Here is a 23,634-nt window from a genome sequence, read left to right as displayed (position 1 = left end):
GCCGTTCATACAATGTGCTAATTAAAATTATGTCAAAGCTTCTGGAATAGGCCACATTTCTCAGCACAGTCAACAGGCTCATTCTTAAGGAGCTGAAGATCCTGGAGGAGGACAGAATATATGAACCTGGCCCCAACTTCTATACCAGTAAAATCATAATACGCATGAGGAATTAGGAGGAACATCCAAGAAGCTGCACCAAAGAGGAAAAGAGCTAACGATTTTCTATCAATAATTCAAGAAAACTTTACCTTTCACAAAGCCTTCCAAGTCTGCATCAGGAAATCTATCTTTTCTTGACCTCTATGGTGTATTTGTCCCAGGTCTGTACTAGAGGTAAGAGCCGTCCTGGAACATTAGCCCTTGGTACTCACTTGGCATAATGTTCACAGTCATTGTTCCTAGCACTAAGCCCTCAGCCAAGTGGAATCTGTCAACTTGATAATGGGAGGAACCCTACATTAAGTAGATTAAGCAGAGACTTCAACTGAATACAGGGCTCAAATGACACAAAGCTCTTGTCCAATTACTGGCTGCATAGTTGAGGCTTAGCCAAAGGCCACTCACAGCAGGCTTATAGTTTATGATGCCTGTGGTTCAGTCTGGTTGGTCTATCGTTAAAAATCAAAGCAGAAGCAAGATTCTTTCCCCCTGCATTACATTTTGGAAAGAGTCCTCCAGCTGAAGAAAAACTCTGTTTGACTTTGCAGCTGTAATCATGCAGTAGCCAGAATTTCCAAAGAAATAATATTATGATCTTCAAAGCTCAGTGTGTGATGGCAAAGTTTTACATCATTAGAAATTTGGACATAAGAGAGCACAGCTAAGATATGAAAATTCAGCAAAGAATAAATATGGCAATTTTCCCCAGACAAAATTGTTTGAAGGTGATAAAATCTAAGCAAGAAAGAAGAGCAGTGCCTGGTTTCTAAATGGGCTCTGGAAATACTCCTGATGGTAGCTTTCTTGCCGGCATGCTGCCAGCATTGGCCAAAGATCCTTATCCTGGTGTTGCCACGCCTGATCTCGAAGGTCCCCCTCTCCATTCTGCCTGCACAAATGAAAGTGATTTGGCAGAGCAACCGCCTGTGGTCTGAGATAGGACGGTAGGAACCAGATCTTGCTATTTCAGTACATTCAAGCCACTGGGGTTTTTACTTTGATATTTTATATCTGTGCAGGGCGCAGAGCTAAAAAGTGACTGGCGATATACCTAATGCCAATGCTCCTATTCGGTTATTGATTTTTCTCCCCAAAAAACCCAGCTAAGGCTACCGATACGGGAGTGCTCCCAGGGATTAACATCCAGTGAAATTTTCTCTGGAGGTTCAGGCGCTAGATTTCCAGCTGTCTAAGAATACACCTGCCCAAACCACACAGGTTCATTTGTTTCTGCCCTCAGTCCTCTAACAGTTGCTTAACTTCTACCACGTTGGCTGCTGGGAGGGAAGACACTCTGGTGGGCACCTACCTCCGCCTCCGCCTACTGTTTCCACAAAGCTTCAGTTTAAACTTGGAGGGGAATCAGCAAAGCTGTCACTCAACCTACCCAACATCAGTGTCTTGCTGGAGCTTTAGCCACAGCGCCAGAGCCACAGGGACGTGGATGCAGCCCGGGGTGAGGGAGCAGAGGCCAGGGCAGCAAGGCCGGGCTCGGCGCCTATCTCGCGCCTGGCGGAGCGGCGGGCCAGGGGCGCTCCGTGTTGTGCTTGGCAGGCCTGCGTGTTTGCACAGGGCCTTTAGGAGAGGAGTGGGAAGCAATGGATAAGAGGAGAAAAATGGTTTTTATCCAGCGAGAGAACTTTGCCCCCTGGCAAGGCACCAGACAGCTGTTGGGGGTTTCTTGGGGCTGCTCTCTGTAGGTTGCAGCTTCCTTTTAAACAAACCAGAGCAATGACTAATGCGAGGGGAGGCAGGGCACGAGGAGCCACTGGAAAAAGGCTTTCATTTCCCAAACTGGGAAAAATAAACGGAATATGTAAAGGAAGTCTGATTTTTCTTTATAGTGTAAAAAAATGCAATTTTAATAGGTACCAGCTGATCCCACTGCTTATCCATCTAAGGCAGCCCTTAACTGATAAGGGCCGGGAAAGACCCTGTATTCAATATCAGAGGTAGAGAGACCAGCAGCACAAATACAGAGATAAATTCCTTGTTTTACCTCCCTCCCTCTCCCTTCTTAAGATACTCTTTCTCCCAGGGGCATTTCTATACCAGGAAAGACAGAAACAGTTCTGAGCACAGCAAGCAGCCTGGGATTTGCAAAAGCCCATTATAAAAGCAAATGCCTGCCCTATGGAAGGGAGGCCAGAAGCTAGCTGGGGAGGACACTGGGGTTGGGAGTCAGGGGTCCCCCTTTTCAGAGCAGTGCCTGTGTGTACCGAGGCAGGGACGACTCATCATCTGCCCCCTCCCTGCCCAGTGTCCTCAGTGTTGGAACCTGGAGTCGGAATGCTGGGATTCCAGTCCTGCCTCCTCCACTTCCTCCTTCCCAGACCTAGAGCTCTGGAAGGAAACACATCAGAGATGCTCTCGGCAATTTAGAGAGGTGGTGACTAAGTCAACGTTTGCTATGCAGCATGTGAAATGCCATGCAGTGAATAAACACTAGAGCGAACATGAAGCTGAATTCTTCACACCAGAGACACAGGTCTGAGCCAGTGAGGCATCAGCGAGATCCCTCCAAAGTCTCCTGTGTTCCATCCTGTAGGCTGACCCCACTTAAACCAACAGTCACAGCAAAATGTTAACCTCAGCCCTCGGGTTCACAGGAGGGGCTGGTATGGGACACTGGGAGAAAACAATTCTTCCATCAACCTCCAGGTTGTTCAGGGTCCTTTTGTTAGTAAGACTATTGCAGCCATGCACTGCAGAAATCAAGAGGCGGCACTGGAAACTCATTGTTGACGGACATATTGCTCTTTAGTCAGTTGAAACCTATGTTTGGGAGGCCATGTTTGGGAAAATACATATATACATATATATATAAATATATAAATCCTTACCTAATGGGGATGGCATGGTTTGCAATCAACCTTCTGCCAATCTTAGATCTCCATGAACTTAATGAAGATCTGAAACTCTGAGCCCATCAGCTCGCTATGGAAAGACTGTGCAGTAGGATTACACCACTGTACCAGCCAAATAGTTTAGGTGGAGCAGGAAGAGAAATTGTGGTGCCCAAAGAGTTCTGAACTCGTGGGTCCCACGTGTATCCATCCCAAACCCCCATTCTTGTGAACAGAAGCCAATGCAGAAGTTGGAATTTCTCAGCAGTCTGCCGTGTAAGTCATTCTCAATGTCAGGTGCTGTTATCCTATCCCTATCCCTATCCCTCCACGGTGTACTCGTGGTGCCTCGGAATCATGAATGGATGCTCTGCTATGGCCAAGTGAAAAAGACCTTTCTAGAACAAGTGTACTCAGAGCCAGAGCTGGCCCAAGGCGGGGCACTTGGTAAGATGAACTTTCCGGTGGATCTGGCATCAGAAGAACGTTGTGATTTCTCAACGTCTGGCCCAACGTCAGAAAGTCTAATAATTTGGTGGCAAAGACACAAGGCCAGTTGGACACAGCACGTTCCACAACCCAGGTGGAGGGGGGTTGACCTCAGAGCAGAAAACAGGGACAATAAGAGAATTAAGTTCAGCCTTTCCTTTTGGTTTACCCCAGAGAAACGCCTGCGTGAGGAGTGACAGTGATGGGCTTCTTGTTCAAAGATTTGCCATGTTGCAGAGAGGGGAGTGTTTCACATCTCACATTTGGTAGGGGTTGAAAAATTACTTAACTCTTTCTGTAGTGGGCTGTTGAACAGATAATTGATTAATATATAGATCTGACTTTCAGAAAATATCTTCAGTTTCATAGAGATCTAGATTCCTAGCTGTTACGGTCCCAGTTATGACACCCAGGTCCCACATCGGGGTGCCTTGTTTCAATATTTGGCTGTGCTCCTGACCTGGCTGTGAACCCTGTGTGGCAGACTGGAGCTCTCTGTCTCTGTCTTTCCCCCTATTTATCAAATAATTTTTTTAAAGGTAAAATATTTAACCTGAAACAGTAACCATTTGGGGGAAATGGAATTTAAAAATGGATTGTTATTTTTACACAATCAGAAATTGTCAACATCTGTGATGAAATTACTCAAGAACACAAAAACATTTCATAAATATTTACACTTCAAACACGAGTATTCTTCTGACCTTTTTGATAAGAGAATGGTGTAAAAACCAGAAGTCACTTTTGAGTAAGGACTAGTACTTTACATTTGTGCATAAACCTTAAAAACTCTTTGTCAACAGAGAACAAAACTACAGATTATTACTACATGTTAAAAACAATAGTAAGCCAATAAACCCTATATCAAATATTAAAATCTCCCACCGTTACAGGTCTCCCAGCTTCTGAGTAGCCTGGTCTTTTCCAACCTGACTCAGTTTCCTGTTCACCTCTGACTGTGACCTGTCACTGTGATGGATTCTTCCGTATCTCATTTCACTTAGGACTTCCTATTACCAAGACCTGGCGTCAGTAACAACTGAAACAGGTGACCTGCAGAAAATGTGTTGTTCCGACATTCCACGTGGACACCAGAGGGCAGAAGAATCACTTGGAGGGAAAGAATTCTTTAAATGCATCCTTGGGCACCCTTCAATTTCCAGGCTAACTATAGGGTAGTGACGTCAAGTCAGGCCAGGAGTTTAGGTCTGACTTTTGTGTAAAGGAAGTGCAGCACTCTGTCCAAACCAAGAACGTAAACAAGGGCACGGCATGCCACCAGGCCCATTGTGTTTTAACTGAGTGATAAGGTCAGCAGATGTAGCTACTAGAGGACAACTTAGAATTTTTTTTTTTTTTTTTTTGACAGGCAGAGTGGACAGTGAGAGAGAGAAACAGAGAGAAAGGTCTTCCTTTGCCGTTGGTTCACCCTCCAATGGCTGCCACGGCCGGCACGCTGCGGCCGGCACACCGCGCTGATCCGAAGCCAGGAGCCAGGTACTTATCCTGGTCTCCCATGGGGTGCAGGGCCCAAGTACTTGGGCCATCCTCCACTGCACTCCCGGGCCACAGCAGAGAGCTGGCCTGGAAGAGGGGCAACCGGGACAGAATCCAGCGCCCCGACCGGGACTAGAACCCGGTGTGCTGGCGCCGCAAGGCGGAGGATTAGCCTAGTGAGCCGCGGCGCTGGCCAGAATTGTATCTTAATAACCACAAAAGGAGAGCTGATTTACAACATCAACGTCTCAAATTTTTAATATAAGTAAAAAAGGGTATTAGGTAAGTGGCCTAACCATTGCATAGAAAGAAAATTATTCAGCAATGGTTTTATTGAAGTAAGATATGTCCCCCTGAATTGTAATAACAGATATGACAAGGGTGATAAGGCTTAAAAGCTCATTACCACTTTTGCAACGAATGGTCAAATCCCTGATACCAGCTGAGATGCCCTGGTCCCACAGTGGGGTGCCTCGGTTCAATACCTGTTTCTATTTGGCTGCTTTTATTGTTGATTTGCTTGCTTGTTTTTACTTTGAAGGTGAAACAATGTGGCTTTGTATTTGGACTTAGGTAGATCTAAACATAATCTGGATTTAAGGCATTATCAATTCTGAGACCATGAACATGCCTGTACTCTCACTGGGCTTTTGCTCATCCCTAAAACTGTATGAATGACACCTGAAGCATGCTGCGGCTTTCGGAGGGCAGTGAGATAACACGGAAGTGCTTCTCAGAGTGTCTGGACCCCGACGCGTGCTCACTTCCAACAAGAACTACTGAGCTAGGGGAAAGAACACGGGCAGAATCGTAGCTGTGTTGCTCAAGAGGAACTTAAACACAGTCACACACGAGCGGAGAGAAGTGGGTATTTGGCCTAGCAGGTCAGAGGTCCAGACTGCAGAGCCTGGGGTGAGTCCCAGCCCTACATCCCATTTCAGCTTCCTGCTAATGCAACAGCAATGGTTCTAGTAATTGGTTCCCTGCCACCCATATGGGAGACCTGGACTGAATTTCCTGCTCTTTGCATTTGCCCCACCCAATCCGAGCCATTGTAGGCATCTGGGGTGTAAAAACAGCGAGTAGATGGGAGCTATTTCTCTTTCTTGTCTGTCTCTCAAATAAACAAATTATAGATAAGACAGAATACCAGGAGATAATGTAAAAAAATGGATGCAGTCAGGGCCTGCGTTGTGGCATAATGGGTTAAACTGCCACCTGCAATGCCGGCATGACATGTGGGTGCTGATTTGAGTCCTGGCTGCCCCACTTCTTATCCAGCTCCCTGCTAATGTGCCTGGGAAAACAGTGGAGGATGTCCCAAGGGCTCTGGGCTCCTGCACCCATGTGGTGGGAAACCTTGAGGAAGCTCCTGGTTTGGGCCTGGTCCAGCCCCAGCCATTGTCTCCATTTGGGGAGTGAACAATAGGATGGAAGACCTCTCTCATTGTCTTTTCCTCCCTCTCTCTCTCTCTCTCTCTCCCCTTCAAATAAAATTTTAAAAATGGATGCAGTTAATTTTAGGTAGGACATTCAGCGGTATATTAATCAGGTGAATATTAAAGAATAGGGAGCGAAGTCTGATGAGAAACCTCTAACATCTTTTCAGTCTGCTGCTTCTGGCCATGTGATGCTCGGAAAGCTGTTAAATTACTCTGGGCACCAGTGTCCTTTCCTATAAAATGAGGGTAAATGATGTGGGCTCTATCATCCATTCCACTTCTTACATTCTCATATTTTACAAGTGTAGTTACTTGATACAGTGTGAAACATAATTTTGATGACTTTATGACCGTGAAGTTATTTAAAATGTAAAGCTCACTTTTGAAAAGCATATTTGCCTAACAGATTTTCATATCAGATATATGATGTCCCTAACTTCAATGTCAGCATCCCAAATATTTAATGCAGAAAAGCAGACTATTAGCATAGTATGCAAATAAAAAATAAAATGTCACTTAACCATTATCAAAAAAGTAATGAGGTAAAGAGATTAGACATCTGTGTGTGATTTTAGACCTTTTCAAATTTTGCCATTAAGTCATTACCTAGAAATAATTCATGAGTTTTGGCTACTGTAGCATTCTAGATGCAACTTGCCAAACTGCTGATGGCAAAGGTTGTCTCTATTTTCAGAGAGAACCAGATGGATAAGTCAGTCAATAAAATTATTTATAAATACTTTTATTTAATACTCAAAATTACTAGTCTTTTACAAATAAATTTATACTGACTTAAGTGGTTCCTCCTCATCTAGAAACAACATGGATATCATGTTTAATTCAGTAGAAACTCCTGTCTTGTTCACCAAAACTGTAGCGTAAAAGGACAACTGTTGGCCAGCGCCGGGCTCAATAGGCTAATCCTCCGCCTGCGGCGCCAGCACACCGGGTTCTAGTCCCAGTTGGGGCGCCGGATTCTGTCCCGGTTGCCCCTCTTCCAGGCCAGCTCTCTGCTGTGGCCCGGGAGTGCAGTGGAGGATGGCCCAAGTGCTGGGGCCCTGCACCTGCATGGGAGACCAAGAGAAGCACCTGGCTCCTGGCTTCGGATCAGCGTGGTGCGCCGGCTGCAGTGGCCACTGGGGGGTGAACCAACGGCAAAGGAAGACCTTTCTCTCTGTCTCTCTCTCTCACTGTCCACTCTGCCTGTCAAAAATTAAAAAAAAAAATTAAAAAAAAAGAAATATAAAAGGACAACTGTTATAGTGATTAGCATATTTTAAACTTCTCTGAAGTCTATGGACGTAGTATGTCTGGTCAGAGTTTTCGGGCGGCTTCCTCCTGCTGGCACTCTGGAGCCCAGTACAGGCCGTGGGTGACAACGTGCTTACAAGGCTCATTCTCAAGCTTGGCTTCCGAGGGTGTTTCCTTACACATCCAAAGAAGCAGAGGAATACTATGAGAAATATGGGTCTTTGGAAATAATACAGGGATAACTCAAATGGCCCTTCCCCAGTTCTGATCCTGCTTTTCTTTTCCAGGACTTTTTTTTTTTTAAGTTAAGCATTTCTTTGGGGGTGCCTACTAGTCACTAAATCATTTTGAACTTTTTGAGAAAATTTCTGCACTCTAAACCCCTTGTTCTGAGTGACAGTGGCAGAGAACAATGTGGTTAGCGTCATTTGATGTTTTTCTCATTTATGAAAATAATGCCTCACTGACATCTGTGTTTTCCTGTTCTGCAGGAAGTCTGCACTTACAAGGAGAGTCGTGTCAAGTGTGAATTCTCTGTAGCCTTGAGTGGCATCCATGGCCCTCTCAGGAAGGAGCAGAGAGAGCATGACATCAACCACACTGCAGCATCTCTAGTCCATACCCTAAGCTGAAGACGAGGATCTAGAAGCATCAGTAGTCATCGCTTTCATAAAGATTATCAGGACTCAACTGCTGCATGCATGCATGCAAGTCATGGACTACAATGGATGTGGACGCGCCCAGCCCCGAGGTATTCCTCTTACGACGTCTAGATCACTGGCCAGGGGGCACTGGGATGGCCTGAATTTAAATGAGGGCCCCAAAGAAATACTGTCACTCCCAGGTTGATTGTACCACTACTTATAATAGCTCTGATCTGGAACAAGCTAATGTGCTTAGGTGAATGAATACAGAATACAAGGAATTGTGGTACACCACACACACACACACACACACACACACACACACAAGTCAGCCTGTAAAAAAAGGAGGAAATTCTACATTTGCAACCACATGAATGAACCTTGAGGACATTATGCTAAGTGAAGGAAGCCATTCACAGAAGGACAAATCCTGTGAGATTCCACTTCCTGGAGGCAGTAATCTTGTCAAATCCATAGAAGCAAAGTGTGGGATGTGGCTGCCCCGGGTGGAGGGGAAGGGAAACTGGAGGGCTACTAACTGCAGGGCACGCAACTTCAGCTAAACCAGCGCGTGAGTTCTAGAGATCCCTTACCCACACCGTACCCACAGTCAACAATCATGTGTTGTCCACTGAAAAATGTAAGAGGGTGCATCTCATGGAAGGTGTTTTTGCCATAATAAAAAAAGAGAAAACAAAGAAGGGAATCCTCAAAATCATGATACTCTTTGGAAGATCTGTTCAGTTTATGTTGTAATCCAGCCAGAAAACAACCTTGAAACAAATTTACATTGAGAAATTATGAAGGGAACATCAAGATAGCTGTATAATGTGTTTGTTTCCCAAACTTAATTAAATTATATAAGAGGATGGTGGGAAAATATCAGAAAACACAGTTACCAGCTATTTTCCCACCACAAATAGACATGTGAAAGGACAATATTGTGAAATGTTTGAGGGGTTAAGTCAACATTTTCTGAGAAACTTTTTGATAATTATTTTAGACCTATTAGTAGAAATATGGAAAATAAATTCTAAATGAAAAGAACAAAATATTTTTCTTCCAAATAGAAAGTAAATTAACCAATCTTGAATAATTTAAGTGATTTAAGTATTTTTAATCATATCAACAGAATAAAAATGTCTTCCATTTTTAATGCATACATCACATCTGAAAATGTAGTTTTTTTTAAACCAATGCATAAATAAAACACATGTCTTACTTGTCTCATGTGTACATTAAACATAATTTCTAGCACTTGAAAAGAATTTTAGATTCAGGGTTCTCTAAAATATCTTCCCATCTTAGAAATGCTGACCATGTTAGAAGTGCAACAAAATTTAAAAAAAGATAAATGTATAACAAGGAAGAAGATAACTGAGACAAATGACTGTAACTAATAAGATCTTCTCAAGGCAGAAGAGGAGACTAGAGGACTCTCTGCAGAGCCGTGTGTAGGGAATAATTACTTATTTGGCACTTACATCTAATTTAGAATATTTGTTATTCTAGACAGTGACATCAGTTTGATGACTCTATGAGACATATTGGGGGAAAGCTCTGTATTGGCAGCCTGGTCTGCTCCAAACAGTGGAGTCCATTGTTTCCCATGGTATTAAAATTCTTATAGAAAAGAAAAAGGTTAAGTTCAAACAAAAGATGGAATTGTTAAACAATCACCATAAATGAAAAAAGTTATTGAAAAATGAAGAGCACATGTTGCTGTGGGGAACTGAATAATTTATTACAATAATCAGGAATAAAGTATGATCTCAGAAAAATAATTCGATTGCTGGGTTGGATACATACTGTGCCAGGTCGGGGATAAGGAATTCTTCCATCATACTGCACCCAGCGGTGGTCTGCACTCTCCTTGTGAGCATATGGACCATTGAACACTGCTCTGATGTCAGCCATGCTGTACACACACACTGCAGAGCCTTTGAAGATGGAACTGAAAGAAAGCAACATGAGTCACTCACTGCTTCATTCAGTAGAGTTCAGCAGGTGCTCTGACAAAACTACCAGCACATTCTACATGACAGGTGCTGCAGACGGAACGCGTCAAAGTCCTCAAGGAGCTTGCAAGCAAGTGTTCCTGAGTAGTGAGTGACCCTACCTACATTCCAGGGAACTACAGTAAACTAAGCAAGCATGGGAAGCTCTCACTGGGGAGGTCAGATCTCCTTTGAAACCTGCTAGACAAATAGAAATTACCAAGAAAGACTGGAGGAGAGAGAGGAATGCGCAGGAACAAAATTATGTGTGTGTGTTTGTGTATACACATAGTTTTCAATTTTATTTGAAAATATTATAACAAAATGCCATGTAAAGAGCTTTCAAAATAAAGTTGCATTACTTATTTTTTAAAGCGGAATCATGTGAGTTATTATCATGTAGTCTGTTTTCTTAAAGTGAATAAATGTTGTAAACAATAATTGCTAATCAATTCAAGGGGACAGCTCTGGGGCACAGCAGGTTAAGCTGCCACCCGTGGTGCCTGCATTCCATATGAGCGCTGGCTCTTTGAGTCTCAGCTGCTCCACTTCCGATTGTGCTCCCAGCTAATGTGCCTAGGAAAGCACAGGAAGACGGCACAGGTGCTCAGACCTGGCCACGCATGTGGAAGTTCCAGACTCCTGGCTTTGGCCTGGCTGAGCCCCCTGGCTTTTGTGACCACTTAAGTAATGAACCAGCCGATGGAAGATCCATCACTCCCTCTCTCTCTGGCTCTCCCTCTAACTCTGACTTTCAAATAAATTAAAAAAAAAAAAAAACTTTATAAAATAATTCATGGCTTTTGTTACACTGATGTTTAAGACGTTGAACTATTTTTTCTTTGTGTTCCTTTTTGAATTGAATTTTATGTATTTCAGTAACTTGCTTGATCCTTAAACTAATCATGATTACAAAGTATCAGAGACAGTGTTAAGAGGCAGAAAAACCGTAGGAACTCTACAAATCTTTGCAAACTAATGATGGAAAATTGCTAACACTTCTCAGATGTTTCCTTTTCTGTTTTATTTCTGGAAATTAAAAACATTTTCTCTGAGTCTAAATCTGTCAGTGGTTCCTGATCTTACAAACAAGATTACCCTTTCTGATCTATGCACCCAATCATCGCAGCTTTACATCAACGAGCTAAGGATTCTCCAGGAGGACTAATCATTAATATTCTTGGACTGACATGGATGGGAAACACCAGGAGGCAGTGGTGAACAGGCTCGGAGAAAGCCAGCCACTAAGAAGGGAAGTGGAGTTCCATAAATTCACACAGTCTGCCTATGATATTCAGAAGGAATAATGCATCGTGCTTAATGACATCTGCACGGCTGCAGTTAATTATGGCTTCTTATTGGACAAAAAACAAGGCCTGCATTCCGACAGGACCTCAGCCCTCAGGGCCGCATTAAGTATAAAACAATAGAGTGCACCCAGGACAAAGAGCAGACGTGCAAGTTTGCAGTCTGGGTGGGCAGCAACTTAGTAAGAGGAAAACAACTATCATGATGTTCCGCTTGATGGCACACACCTATTTCTTATGTGTAGGACACACAGTGACTGCAAGAAACCTCTGAGAATGGAAAGGCGCCTGCGAACCGGAGCTGAGATGCTCCACTCTCTAGAGGACCTGCAGGCACCTGGTCTGATGTTCACACTCGACAAGCGCACAGAACAGACTGAGTCCCACACAGCAGCTTCTCAGGCTGCCTTCTTCCCTTTCCTGCTTACATGCCCTCAGTCTGTATCTGACAGTTAACCCCAGAGTATTCTGTCTTCTGAAATATTCCCAACCAAAATGCATTTCAGCTTATACAGAAAGTACTAGGCACTAAACATGGATCTGGCCACATCTAGGAAACTATTTGGTATACAAATTTATTCAAAAGAAGGCAGCCAAAATCATTTCTTCAGAATAAGTGCCAATTCCTCCAATTCCTCCAAAGCTAAAGTGAATAGAAAGACTGATAGCAGAGCTGTGGAGAAAGTGAAAGTTATTTCTAAGAATGGAGGCAGTCACAGGAACAGGAGAAACCGGAGCCACGGGGGACAGCATTCTGGCACAGTCGGTGAAGTCACTGCTTGCCACATGGCATCCCACATAAGTGTTGGTTTGTGTCTCAGCTGCTTCACTTCTGATCCAGCTTCCTGGTAATGCACCCTGGGAAAGCAGTGGAGCATGGCCCAAGTGCCTGGGCCCCTGCACCCATGTGGGAGGCCTTGATGGAGTTCCAGGATCCTGGCTTCTGCCTGGACCAGCACAGCTGCTGCAGCCATTTGGGGAGTGAATCAACAGATGCAATATATACATCAATCAATCTCTATCTCTCTCTCTCTCTCTCTCCCCCTCTGTCTCTGTAACTCTGCCTTTTAAATAAATGAATAAACCTTAAATGAAGAAAGCTCGATAGATACAGAATTTTAAGAAAATCACAGTCTTGCTAACATGTACCGGGCAGCATCACACAGAAGAGGGCAGCGTATGCCTTTCGGACCCAGCTATTTTATCCTGGGAATTATCAGAACAGCTAGATAAGGGGACTTGAAAATGTTGGTGTAAACTGTCATTTTTTTTTTTTTGATAGGCAGAGTTAGTCAGAGAGAAAGACAGAGAGAAAGGTCTTCCTTCCGCTGGTTCACCCCCCAAATTGCCGCCACTGCCAGCATGCTGCACCAATCCAAAGCAAGGAGCCAGGTGCTTCTCCTGGTCTCCCATGGGGTGCAGGGCCCAAGCACTTGGGCCATCCTCCACTGCCTTCCTGGGCCACAGCAGAGAGCTGGCCTGGAAGAGGAGCAACCGGGACAGAACTGGCGCCCCTGTGTAAACTGTCATTTAAACACATCTTTATGTTGGTACCAAAACATTTAAAACCCATGCATAGGTTTTTCAAAATAAACATTTTAGATGAACTTTTTCTACATGTTCATATGGGGAATGAATGGTATTGCCAGGGTAAGTCACTGTAGCATTATGTGTAGCAGCGAGGAACAGGAATCAACAGAGAAGTCCATATATTCAGGGGATAATTAACAAACTGGTCACCATACTGGGGATACTATGCTGGCATAAACAAAGAACAAAAAGTTTTTATGTCAATACTAAAGGATTTAAAAAAAACACTAGCTAAATAAGCAAACTGAAAAATGCACACAACACTGTACTACACAGGAGGGGACCAAAAAACCCATGTAACTATGTTGGCTCACAGAGGTATGCATACAAATTCTCCAAAAGGTTCAAAAGTATGCTGTTGGGGGCTGCCACTGTGGTGTAGAAGGTTAAGTCTCCACCTATGGCGCCAGCATCCCCTATGAGCACCTGTTCCAGTCCCTGCTGCTCCACTTCTGATCCAGCTCCCTGCTGATGCCTGGGACAGCAGCGGAAGATGACCCAAGTGCTTGGGCCACTGCACCCATGTGAGAGACCCAGAAGAAGCTCCTGGCTCCTGGCTTCAGACTGGCCTAGCTCCAGCCTTCATGGCCATCTGGGGAGTGAATCAGTGGATGAAGACCTCTGTCTGTCTCTCCTCTCTGTTTGTGCTTCTGCCTCTTAAATAAATAAATATATCTAAAAAAAAAAGCATGGTGTTGAACATACCTGGTTGTGGTGAAGACTCCATATACTACAGGATTTCTTTCATCTCTTGTGGGGAGTAAATAAATATCTTCTGTTAATGGGAAAAATAACCATTTACTATATTTTTATTTTCCAACATTACATGTATCTTTTTTAACAATACAGTATTTCTGAAACTCCAAACAGCATATAAAATTCAAGTAGCAGAGTCAGTATGTTGAACCTTAATAAATTAATAATAAAAGACTGTTTTTTCACTTTGTTGACTTTTTGTTTTGCTTGCCTATTCTGCTAACTATGAGGCAATGAATTGGACACCTAACATCTTAGGTATTTACTTCAATTTCCTACATATGGGATGATCCAATTGTTAAATATCTACAACTATTTCCAATGAGGACTACATGATTTCATACACAATAGAAATCAAAATCATAAGTAACTTGTACTCACCAGTGTGAAAACATATCCTGTAACTGTCTCAACTACCTCTTTGGTAAAATATAAAAACAGCTAAACAAGTAAGTAATGCAATACTGAATATAAGTTATATGTAAATAATATTTTTAAAAAATTACTTAAAATGTGAGTGGGCTAGAACAAAACATGAGAGCTCATCCATGAATATTGAATACATACATTAGTACTGTGAAACACACAATGCTGATGAAATCATGCAGTGTTACACTCACTTTCACATTGCCTGGCAAAAGCGGAAATGTTGAGAAAACAAAGGCTAATGATGCTAATTTTATATACAATAAAACCCAAAAAGTCCATCTAGAGTTATCTTTTGGAGGAGTGAAAAAAGGACGGGGGGGAAAAAAGATCTGTTTATTACTTGGCTGTGTGTCCTCTTTATTACACCCAGAGGGACAAGTTCCTCCAATCTCCCATTCTCTCCAGTAGAGGGCAGTGCTCTGTAAGGACCTGACTTCTACCTCCAGGAGGTGCAGCGTGAGTGCACAGGAACGGACTTGCAGTCCCTGAGCTCATCTCCTCTGCCTCCCAGTATTCAGTCTCATTCACTAACAGGACCCCGACAAAGCAAGCAGAATCCTTGCAGACAGCTTGGATCTGGCGTAGTGTATCTCCTTGTATTAATTTGGTAACAGCCCCTCCTGCCCTCCACGCTGGGTTATCCAAGTACAATTAGGTATTTGGAGCTAACACGCTGTCTATCTGCTGAATTACATAATGAGGCAGTAAAACTTTTCCAAGGAAAAAGGAACGTGTGACATACGCAGCTCATCGAAATGTGTGTCTGCACCATCACTTCCAGGAATGGAGCAAATCAATCTGGCCTTAAGGAAAGTCGTCCACTTGTTTATCAGGCTGCGTTGTCCTCCTAGGTCATTCTGAAAAGTGGGGGGAGAAAAGATTTATGAACATGATTCTACCACCTGCTAAAACGGGTGGCCGTTACAATGTCTTCGTAATGTCATCGCTTACAGACACAGAGCCTGGACACTCAGTCCACGAACTTCAGAACAATGGAAAAGGCAGTTTTGTCCTGGACCTTAAATGCTTTTCTCATGGTTAAATGAAAGCAATGCAAGCAATTTCATCCCCTGAATGAGAATATGTATGCAAGACTGGAGTAAATAGGGCAGGCTTGGAATCAAGTCCTATTTCTGCCAATTTTTTGCTCCATGACCTGCAAAACACCACTCAGTTCTCCAAGTTCCTGTTTTCTCATTGATTAAATATAATTAGTGCCTTAAAATAGTTATTTTGATGATTAAATGGAAACATTTGTGTAAAGTGCTTAGCATACTGCCAGGTAACTTGAATAAATTGTTAGCACTGACTTGTGTATTAGTTATATGACTAAGAAAAATATTTAAATCCTCTAGAAATGTCTCCAAGTAGACTTAAAATATTACTTGCCAAATTTAGTGCATTACTAATTAAACATGAAGCCAATAAAAATATGTACATAATAAAAGAAATAAAAAATCTTTTAAAATATTACTCTGTGTTTTCCATACTTTTACTCTGAAGCATTTCATTAAAACTTTGTGAAGCATTTAGCAAAACAAGCATTTAAATCAATTAAACAGAATAAACAGGATTGCATTACTTAATTCAGCATAAAAGATATACTTCTTATTTTTAAAGTAATATATCCCTGGGAACATTAAATTAATACGACTTTTTGTTTATTTGACTCAGCTAGTTCTTCCATGCTTCTAATAAATGAGACTGATTTATACAGTAAATATATTAAGCACTTAATTCAACTTTCAGAAATTCCTTTTGGAGACATTTTTCCACTAATCTATTTACAGTTAAATATAAGTTACATAAAATATTTTATCCTTCAATCAACTTATATTCTGTAAAATTAATGAACAGTTAGCTGTAAAGTTCAAGTCTGAATACCTGGGAACTATCTTCACTATGCTGTTTTTATCTGTGCAATTACACTACAGAAAAGCATTGAAATGACTGTCCAAAGAAGACAATTCAAGGTCATGTAAATATTTCCTATTTATGAAGAAAGAGGGAGGAAGGAGGATGGAGACCAGAGACAATGGGTATCACTACAGCCTTAGTGTCTGTCACAAGGGCCCACCTACTGTCCATGACACCCAGAAAAAATCACTCTTTGCATGCTTTCTATTCTCCTCCACCAAACAGCATAATTTCCAGTTGTATCTCTGTAAAAGTCAGTAACACTTATGATTCTCTTTATTTGTGCTTTAGGTTTACATCAGCTGATAGAAAATGTTTGAGACAAAGGTATTAACAACTATAAAATATTTCACATAACACATGCATTAAAATCTCTATTGAGTATTTCACCTAGGAGCTAAGATAGCACAACTCAAAGTTTGTACTATGTCTCACTGTTTTACATTTTTCCAAATCATTAGTAATTTGGAACATACAAGTGGCTGAGTTCACGTGTGCTGGGGGCTGACAATACATACATGATATACATATCAAAATAATAACCACAGCCAATGGTTTAGACCAACAAGAAGCTTCCCCAGTAGAAGAAGTATTCTGTCACTGATATTGCAGAGAACGGCTGGCGTGTGTTGATAATAAAAACCCAATAACTGCTCATTGGTTTCTAATAGTTTTTAATTCTCACCAGAAGATGCACTCCCTTGTTCCCTTCACCCAATACTCACTCCAGATACATCACTAACACCCTGCCCATCAGGTGTTTAGTGAATGCATGTTTAATAATGAACTAGTAGCTAAAAGTACAAGGTGAAATTAGTAAAACTTTTGTTTTTTAAGAAGAGGTATAAAGAGCCAGGGAGTCGGAGTCTCCTCTGAAACTTCCTTATAGAGGGACATGACGGGAGGCTCCTCGGAGGAGCTGGATGTAACTCTGAACTATGATCCGTGCCGGCTTCATGTGCAGAGATGGGTTCAGGAAATACCCTAGGGTAAAACTCAGGGAAAAGGAATGATCTAGAACATGTAGGGAGAACCAGGACAAACGTGGTTTTGATGAATTTCGGGGTCAATTAAAATAGTGCAGGAACATGTTACAAAAACAAGTTGGGTGAAGATCAAGGAAGACCAAAACCAGGCCAATGTGTCCGTGGATTAGTAAGCACACAACGGAGAGCTGGTAGACAATCTCATAGAGTGAAGACAGGAAATCATCCGTGGCCTCTTAAGAAGATGCATACTGCATTCTACACAGTGACCTTCTAGGACCAAGCATGCCCGCAACTAAATATTTTGTATCAGGTGCTTCTATTATGTGAGCTATTGTTATCTACTGAGTTATCTATTATTCATGTTATTGCTCATGAATAAAAATATTTCAGCTAGTTATTGGATGATTCCAAATGCCAGCAGATATGAAGGCAGACTTATCTAGATATGGCTTATTTTAATGCTAATGCCCCATATCATTTTATAAATATTAATCTAGATGTTAGTCTGAATGGGGAAAATACTGGCTGTCCTCCTAACATAATAATGAATTCTGTGTTCATGCAGAGAAGGACTCCAGTGAGAAAATGCATATCTGCAGTTATCAGAAAGTAAGAGATTTTTAAATGAATTAAAATACAAAAGTTATTTCCTCATCTTCCTGTGATCCTTGATTTATATCTCTTTAAACTAACATATTTGGACTTTATCTTTTTAGAAGATCCTGAATTGTGCTGAGTATGGCCCTAGTAAAAACATTTTATTTCAATGCGTTATTTTGATATACTTATGGTATTTATTAAATTTTCTTCGCCTATATTTCTATATTTTGAGAGGGCCTGCAAGGAATACTAAAAATAGTATTGGTTCCATACATATACATTTATCAGCAATCATGCATGAAAACGTAAGTACCATGTTTGGTTTACCCCATCACAGAGAAGATGTTCAAATTATTTTGCTAAACATCTATGAAATTCGTTGAACAAGTGTACAGAATGTCAGTATTTCATCATAAAAAAAAGAGCAGTTATATTCTTTGAAACAATCGGTTACATGAAGTGACAATAAATGCTTGCTTTGAACATTTCCTCCCTATTCTATTTACATGAGCACCTGTGTTGAAGGGTAACCATGAGAAAATTCTCAGTGCTCTACCAGCTTCAGATGTGTTGGACAAGGAAGGAATTTCGCTATATCTGCATTTTGGAAGATGCAACAAATGGAAATTGCAAACCTTTGAACACCATAATCTTTAAATGCTCTTCCCTATCCTTCCAGCAGTCTTCCCCAGCCCCTCAAGGAATAAAAAAGATAAAAACAAACACAGGAAAAAACCCAGGTCAAAGATGAAAGCCACCTGCTGTCGGCAGGGAAACAAGTCTAGTTTCTGGTAATAGCTCTCAGGAATGGAGTATAAGCATTTAATGACTGGATAGTAACTCTCACAGACATCCAGGAGCATGACCTGGGATGGCAAAGTTCACCTCGCCAGGAGTTGTATTTCTCCTGGAGGGCAGTGTCAGTTGGGCTGACTTTGTTGACCAGCTCTCAGCCCGGGATTTGTTTGCAAATCCACACAATCCCCCCACCCCCTGAGAACTTTAAGCCCAGAAAAGGGCTGAAAGGGAGGTAACCACTTTTGTACTAAATTGTCACCTCCTTGCTTATTTTTGTGAAGTTCTGAAGAATACAACTGTCTCACCGGCACAATAGATTTATTATGGAGATGTCAGAATCAACAGCTCTTGGCCACCAGTCATGTCCCTGTGTCTCCTCACAGCCTCCTTGTGGTGGGGTTGCCAAAAGTCTGACATCCTCTATACAAAGATGCAGATGAAAGTAACAAAGAAATGAAATGAAATGCAAACAGGCCGGATCTCCTGCATTCAAGCTGGGTGGTAAGTGCTGAAGATGCCTGTCTCCTTGCTTTCTGTAGCAAGGAACATTCACAGTCTTCCTTACTTTTATCACTCAATTTCAGAGTGACTCATAAAACAAAAAATGATCAAAGACAAAACACAACTTATAATTAATTCCCCTATGGCTGTAAAATGTACTACCTTGGAATCCTTTGTGATATTTTGAATCAATATGATCTTCGAATCAAGATATCTACGAATAGATATATTGGTCATGATGCAAGCTAAAGGTGACTGCATTTTCCTTTTGTTGTCCTAGCAAACCCAAGTTCTTATAAATCTTACATAGACATGTGGAGTAGCTAGAAGCTGTCACACATGAACTTTTATTGAGTGTGTCTTCTGACCTCTGGGTCGCTCTGCTGGGTTCATCTGTTAAACGTGCCTTTATCTGTATATGCGGTCCTGTTTGAGGATCTCTCATCACTTTATAAATATTGTCATTTTCACCTTTATATTGGGAAACAGAAGCTCCAGGAAAATGTAATTAATGTGCAGCTCCAATGCTTTTGAATTCTAAAGATTTTATCAATCAGTGAATGAGATATCCAAGAGTTCTGAACATAGGTTGTAGTATATTAGAATCTGATGTCCACTCAGAGATTTGTAATTATATCAATTAGTTTAAGTTGATCGATACTGGGATGTTCAAATCAATAGGCACTAAAGAAGAAGAACTGTAATGAATAAAAAGAGATAAGAAAAGCAAGGTTTGATGGTGTAGTTAAAAGCTGTAATTTCTCCACTTAGAACACAGTTCTTTAGAATGCTCTTATTTTTGCCAAATGCTCTTTTTCTGTATCTTTGTGCAAGCAAGAGAATAAAATTCTCTCTGAAATACTTTGAAAACCATCAGTGTATTTGTTGTGTATTCTCCTATTCGATTCTATTCTCTTCCATGGTGGTACTGAAACTGTCCCATTGAGGCAAACACACAGGCATTCTGTTATCCATTTTTACAAATTTGCATATAAGATTACAGACATTAGAACTTCTGTGTTTTTTATTTAATGCCTCTTATATTTTAACATGTCATATTCATATTCTGATTTGTCCTTCAGAACAAAAGCTGTCTCTTGAGGCTTTCTACAGTCTTGTGTTGTGACTGTCACCAAGCCCTTGTGGTCCCTTTTATTCTGGGGACAGTAAAGACACAATCACAGCAACTGTAATCGCACAGCCATTGTCCAGGTCACTGCTCTCTGTGCTGCCTCCACCTCTGCTGAATTGAGGACAGACTGCAGAATGTTTCTTTGAAAACTTAGTTAAAATGCTCTGCTTGGGGCTCTGTGCATCTCCAGAAGGAAAAATCCAAACTCCGAGTGGCCTCTTTAAAATCCTGAAACTATGATCATGATAGCATAGAAACAAAACAGGAAGTTTATGTCAAAGCCAACGAGTCTCCTTAAGAGGGGATGCAGAGGTATTAAAATACATTCTTACACTGCCTATTCCCACATGATAAATGAACCGATGGGAGCTAGTGCATTCAGCCCACTCAAGCAAGTGCACCTCCGTCTTCTGCCCAGGAGTCCTCCTTTGCCAGGTGCTACAACGTGTTCCACACGCCTGATTCAGAAACTCTGACCATCAAAAATGAAAGACAATAGTGGAGAGGAGGGTGGCTGAGTTAAGTCTTCACGTAACACTACTGTCTGGCAATCAACGCAGGTTAAGTTGTAGAAACCAATACAGAAATGAAGATGTACCACACAGAGACATGCACCTGGTAGACACAAATAGCTCTTCTTTTCTTGAGAAACTGAATTTAAACATTTTAATAAAAAATAGAATTTTATAGGTACTATTTCTCTTATTGATAGAATAAGATCTGTTTAAACTGATCCTTTCACTATTTTCAAAGGTTTTATACCTTTTCTGATGCTTCAGAATCCAAAATAAATTCCAGACAGCTTGGCAGCCAAGAAAGTAGACTTTTACTCACCTACTACTGATCTTGAGATACTTCAAGATTAGAGTAGAGGAAACAAAAATATACAAACTCGAATATCTAAGACAGTGGAGAGAGAAGAAAGGAAATCTTTATGGCAGGTATTGAGCCAGCAGTTATTAGGGGATAAATTCCTCAGAGGCTTCCATGGCAAAAAAGAAAAAAAAAAAAAAGACACTACTGTTTAGCGGTAACTGTTCTTGACTTGCCACTGGAGAATGACAAAGCAAACAGAAATGGAGAACATGTTTTCTGGCTGCTTCCAAGACTCATAAAGATTGCTAGAAATGCGAATCTTGGGTAATGCATGATGGTTTAGAACTTGGTTTCTACAATTTAGCGGATTAAATTAGGTAAATTTAGGCGGTTAATCCATCTTCATCAGGTGGGGTCAGAGTTCATTAAATTAAAAGAAAAATCTACAGCAAACTGTATGCATCCCTTCCTAGGAATTTCTCCAACAGGAAAACAGATGGAAGGAAGGCAAAAGCACATCTGTAGGTACTGGGCACTAAATCTGTCACTGAGGTTGTAAGTGACACAGTGAGATCAATAAATACGGAAAGTGTCACTGGCCTAAAAACACAGATCTTCAAAGGCAGTAACTGTCCAAATTCAGGGCCATATATCAAAATAGACAATGCACGTGGAATCGAAGCAAAAGGCTATTAATGAGACCCCCCAGGCCAGTTATGTGAAAAGGCCATCCAAATTGAATTCCTGGCAGGGACCAAAGGAAACGCTGTTTAACAGAGAACTGGCCTAGCCTACAGCTGGAATCTGGAGGGGCCTGGCACAGGCAAACTAACGGAGGATGCTTCTGGAAAGGAACAGAATCCAAAAGCAGCACAGAATGGCCTCGAGGTGGAAAACCGCAGGCAAGCCTGGAAGCGACGGGGTTTCACTGCAGGGTGTATCTTGAAGGGAAAGGGACGCTCACACACGCCCGGTAATAAACATCACCGGACATAAATCATGTTATCTGAAAGTATGAACCTGCAAAGTAAACAGGCGTAAATCTGGGGGGGGGGGGGTTATTTCATGCTGTTTCACTCACTCATTCTGTCAACCTTTAATACCTCACCACAAAGATCTGTGAAATTTATCCCCAATGAGATCAGTGCTCCTGGGTGTCCCTTACACCAGCTAGCACGTCCCCATACTGACTGCTGAACAACATCAAAGAACAACAGTCTGACAAGACTTCAGAAACCACTCAAGACTGAATACATGGTTTAAATATGAGAAGACTGAGTAAGCAGTTGGACTGGAAAGCAGTGACACTCCTGAGAAATAATTCATTAGGAGACAATGATAAACACCCTGAGAGTGACGAGGATTCTTTGGATGAGAGTACTTATTCATCTCAGCCTGTCACTTAAGAACACTGCCTTGCAAAATTATCTCCCAAGACAGTTTCTTTACACACTCTCTCCCCAACCACATCCCCTGATCAAAATCTGTATCACTCAAATTGTTTACATAATTTGATATGGCTCCAAATTATTTTGATTATGTTCAGAAATAAGATTAATCTATAAAGTATAGCTATTCCTAAAAAGGAGGGCAAAATAAATAATAATTTCAACCTTTACAACTAATAAAATATCAGCTTTCCCCAAAACCTTTCATCATTAGTTTGTTTTAAACCCGCAGCGTGCACACACACACACACACACACACAAAACCACCATCACCACCAACTTCTTCCACTCCTACACAGAGGTTTATCTGGCTCCAAAAGCGTGTACGTGCATGTGTGTGTTCACGCACTCACATGGGGATTTTACCATTTAACTTGCTAGTATGAGCAAGCATATACGTTTTTTATAGGTCTCTTGCAACAGATTGTGTGACGTGCTTGAAAACAGAAATCTAAGCCACCCTTGTTTTCAGTTCCCTCCTCAGACTCTGCCACATCCAAGTTCATATGATCTCTTACACTGGTTAGTAAAACAGTAATTGAAGAGATGGGTGCTCTCATTTTTGAGGTTAACAAATAAGAAGCAGAGGAAGGTTTAAGCCTACATCTGACTTCAAGCGGAATGCTCATGTTATTCAGGCCACGTTCTCTGATGATATTCTTACTGCCAAATCCAATACCTGGCTTTCCGTCCTCATCTTACCTGACTCTTTCTCGCTGTGAGACGTCATCCACAAATGCTGTCTTCTCGAGGCCGGCCCTTGCCTGCACCTGTGACAGCACAGGACCATTTCTCCACCTACCTCTCCAACCATTGTCTCTCAATGGTCCTGGCAGGTTCCTCTGCTCTTTCTTAGTGTCATCACCCCCTCGGGAGTCTGTCTTTCCCCTCTGGCCTTGTCCTGCAAATCTTCCTGAGACACTGTAGACATTCACACAACTTGAAGAACCACCAGGACACTCGTGAATGATTTCTACATTCACTAGCCCACACCCGTGTGAGCCTCCGATTCATATTCTGAGG

General features: G+C 41.8%; 1 protein-coding gene across 4 annotated transcripts in view; it reads right to left on the bottom strand.

Moving 5' to 3' along the window:
- Nucleotides 1-23,634, bottom strand: part of SEMA3D (semaphorin 3D) — a 283,059-nt gene that overhangs the window by 120,965 nt on the left and 138,460 nt on the right. For all 4 annotated transcript variants that reach the window (XM_017344335.3, XM_008261803.4, XM_002713842.5 and 1 more), the window contains 3 exons: nt 15,153-15,267; nt 13,931-14,000; nt 10,141-10,285 (listed from right to left, as the gene is read on the bottom strand). In XM_017344335.3, coding sequence (XP_017199824.1) covers nt 10,141-10,285; nt 13,931-14,000; nt 15,153-15,267 — 330 coding nt within the window. The remainder of the gene's footprint in view (nt 1-10,140; nt 10,286-13,930; nt 14,001-15,152; nt 15,268-23,634) is intronic.

Source organism: Oryctolagus cuniculus, chromosome 16 (genome assembly GCF_964237555.1).
Source record: "Oryctolagus cuniculus chromosome 16, mOryCun1.1, whole genome shotgun sequence".
NCBI lineage: Eukaryota > Metazoa > Chordata > Mammalia > Lagomorpha > Leporidae > Oryctolagus > Oryctolagus cuniculus.
The sequence above is the reverse complement of the archived record's forward strand: the minus strand, read 5'-3'. Positions and strand labels throughout refer to the sequence as shown.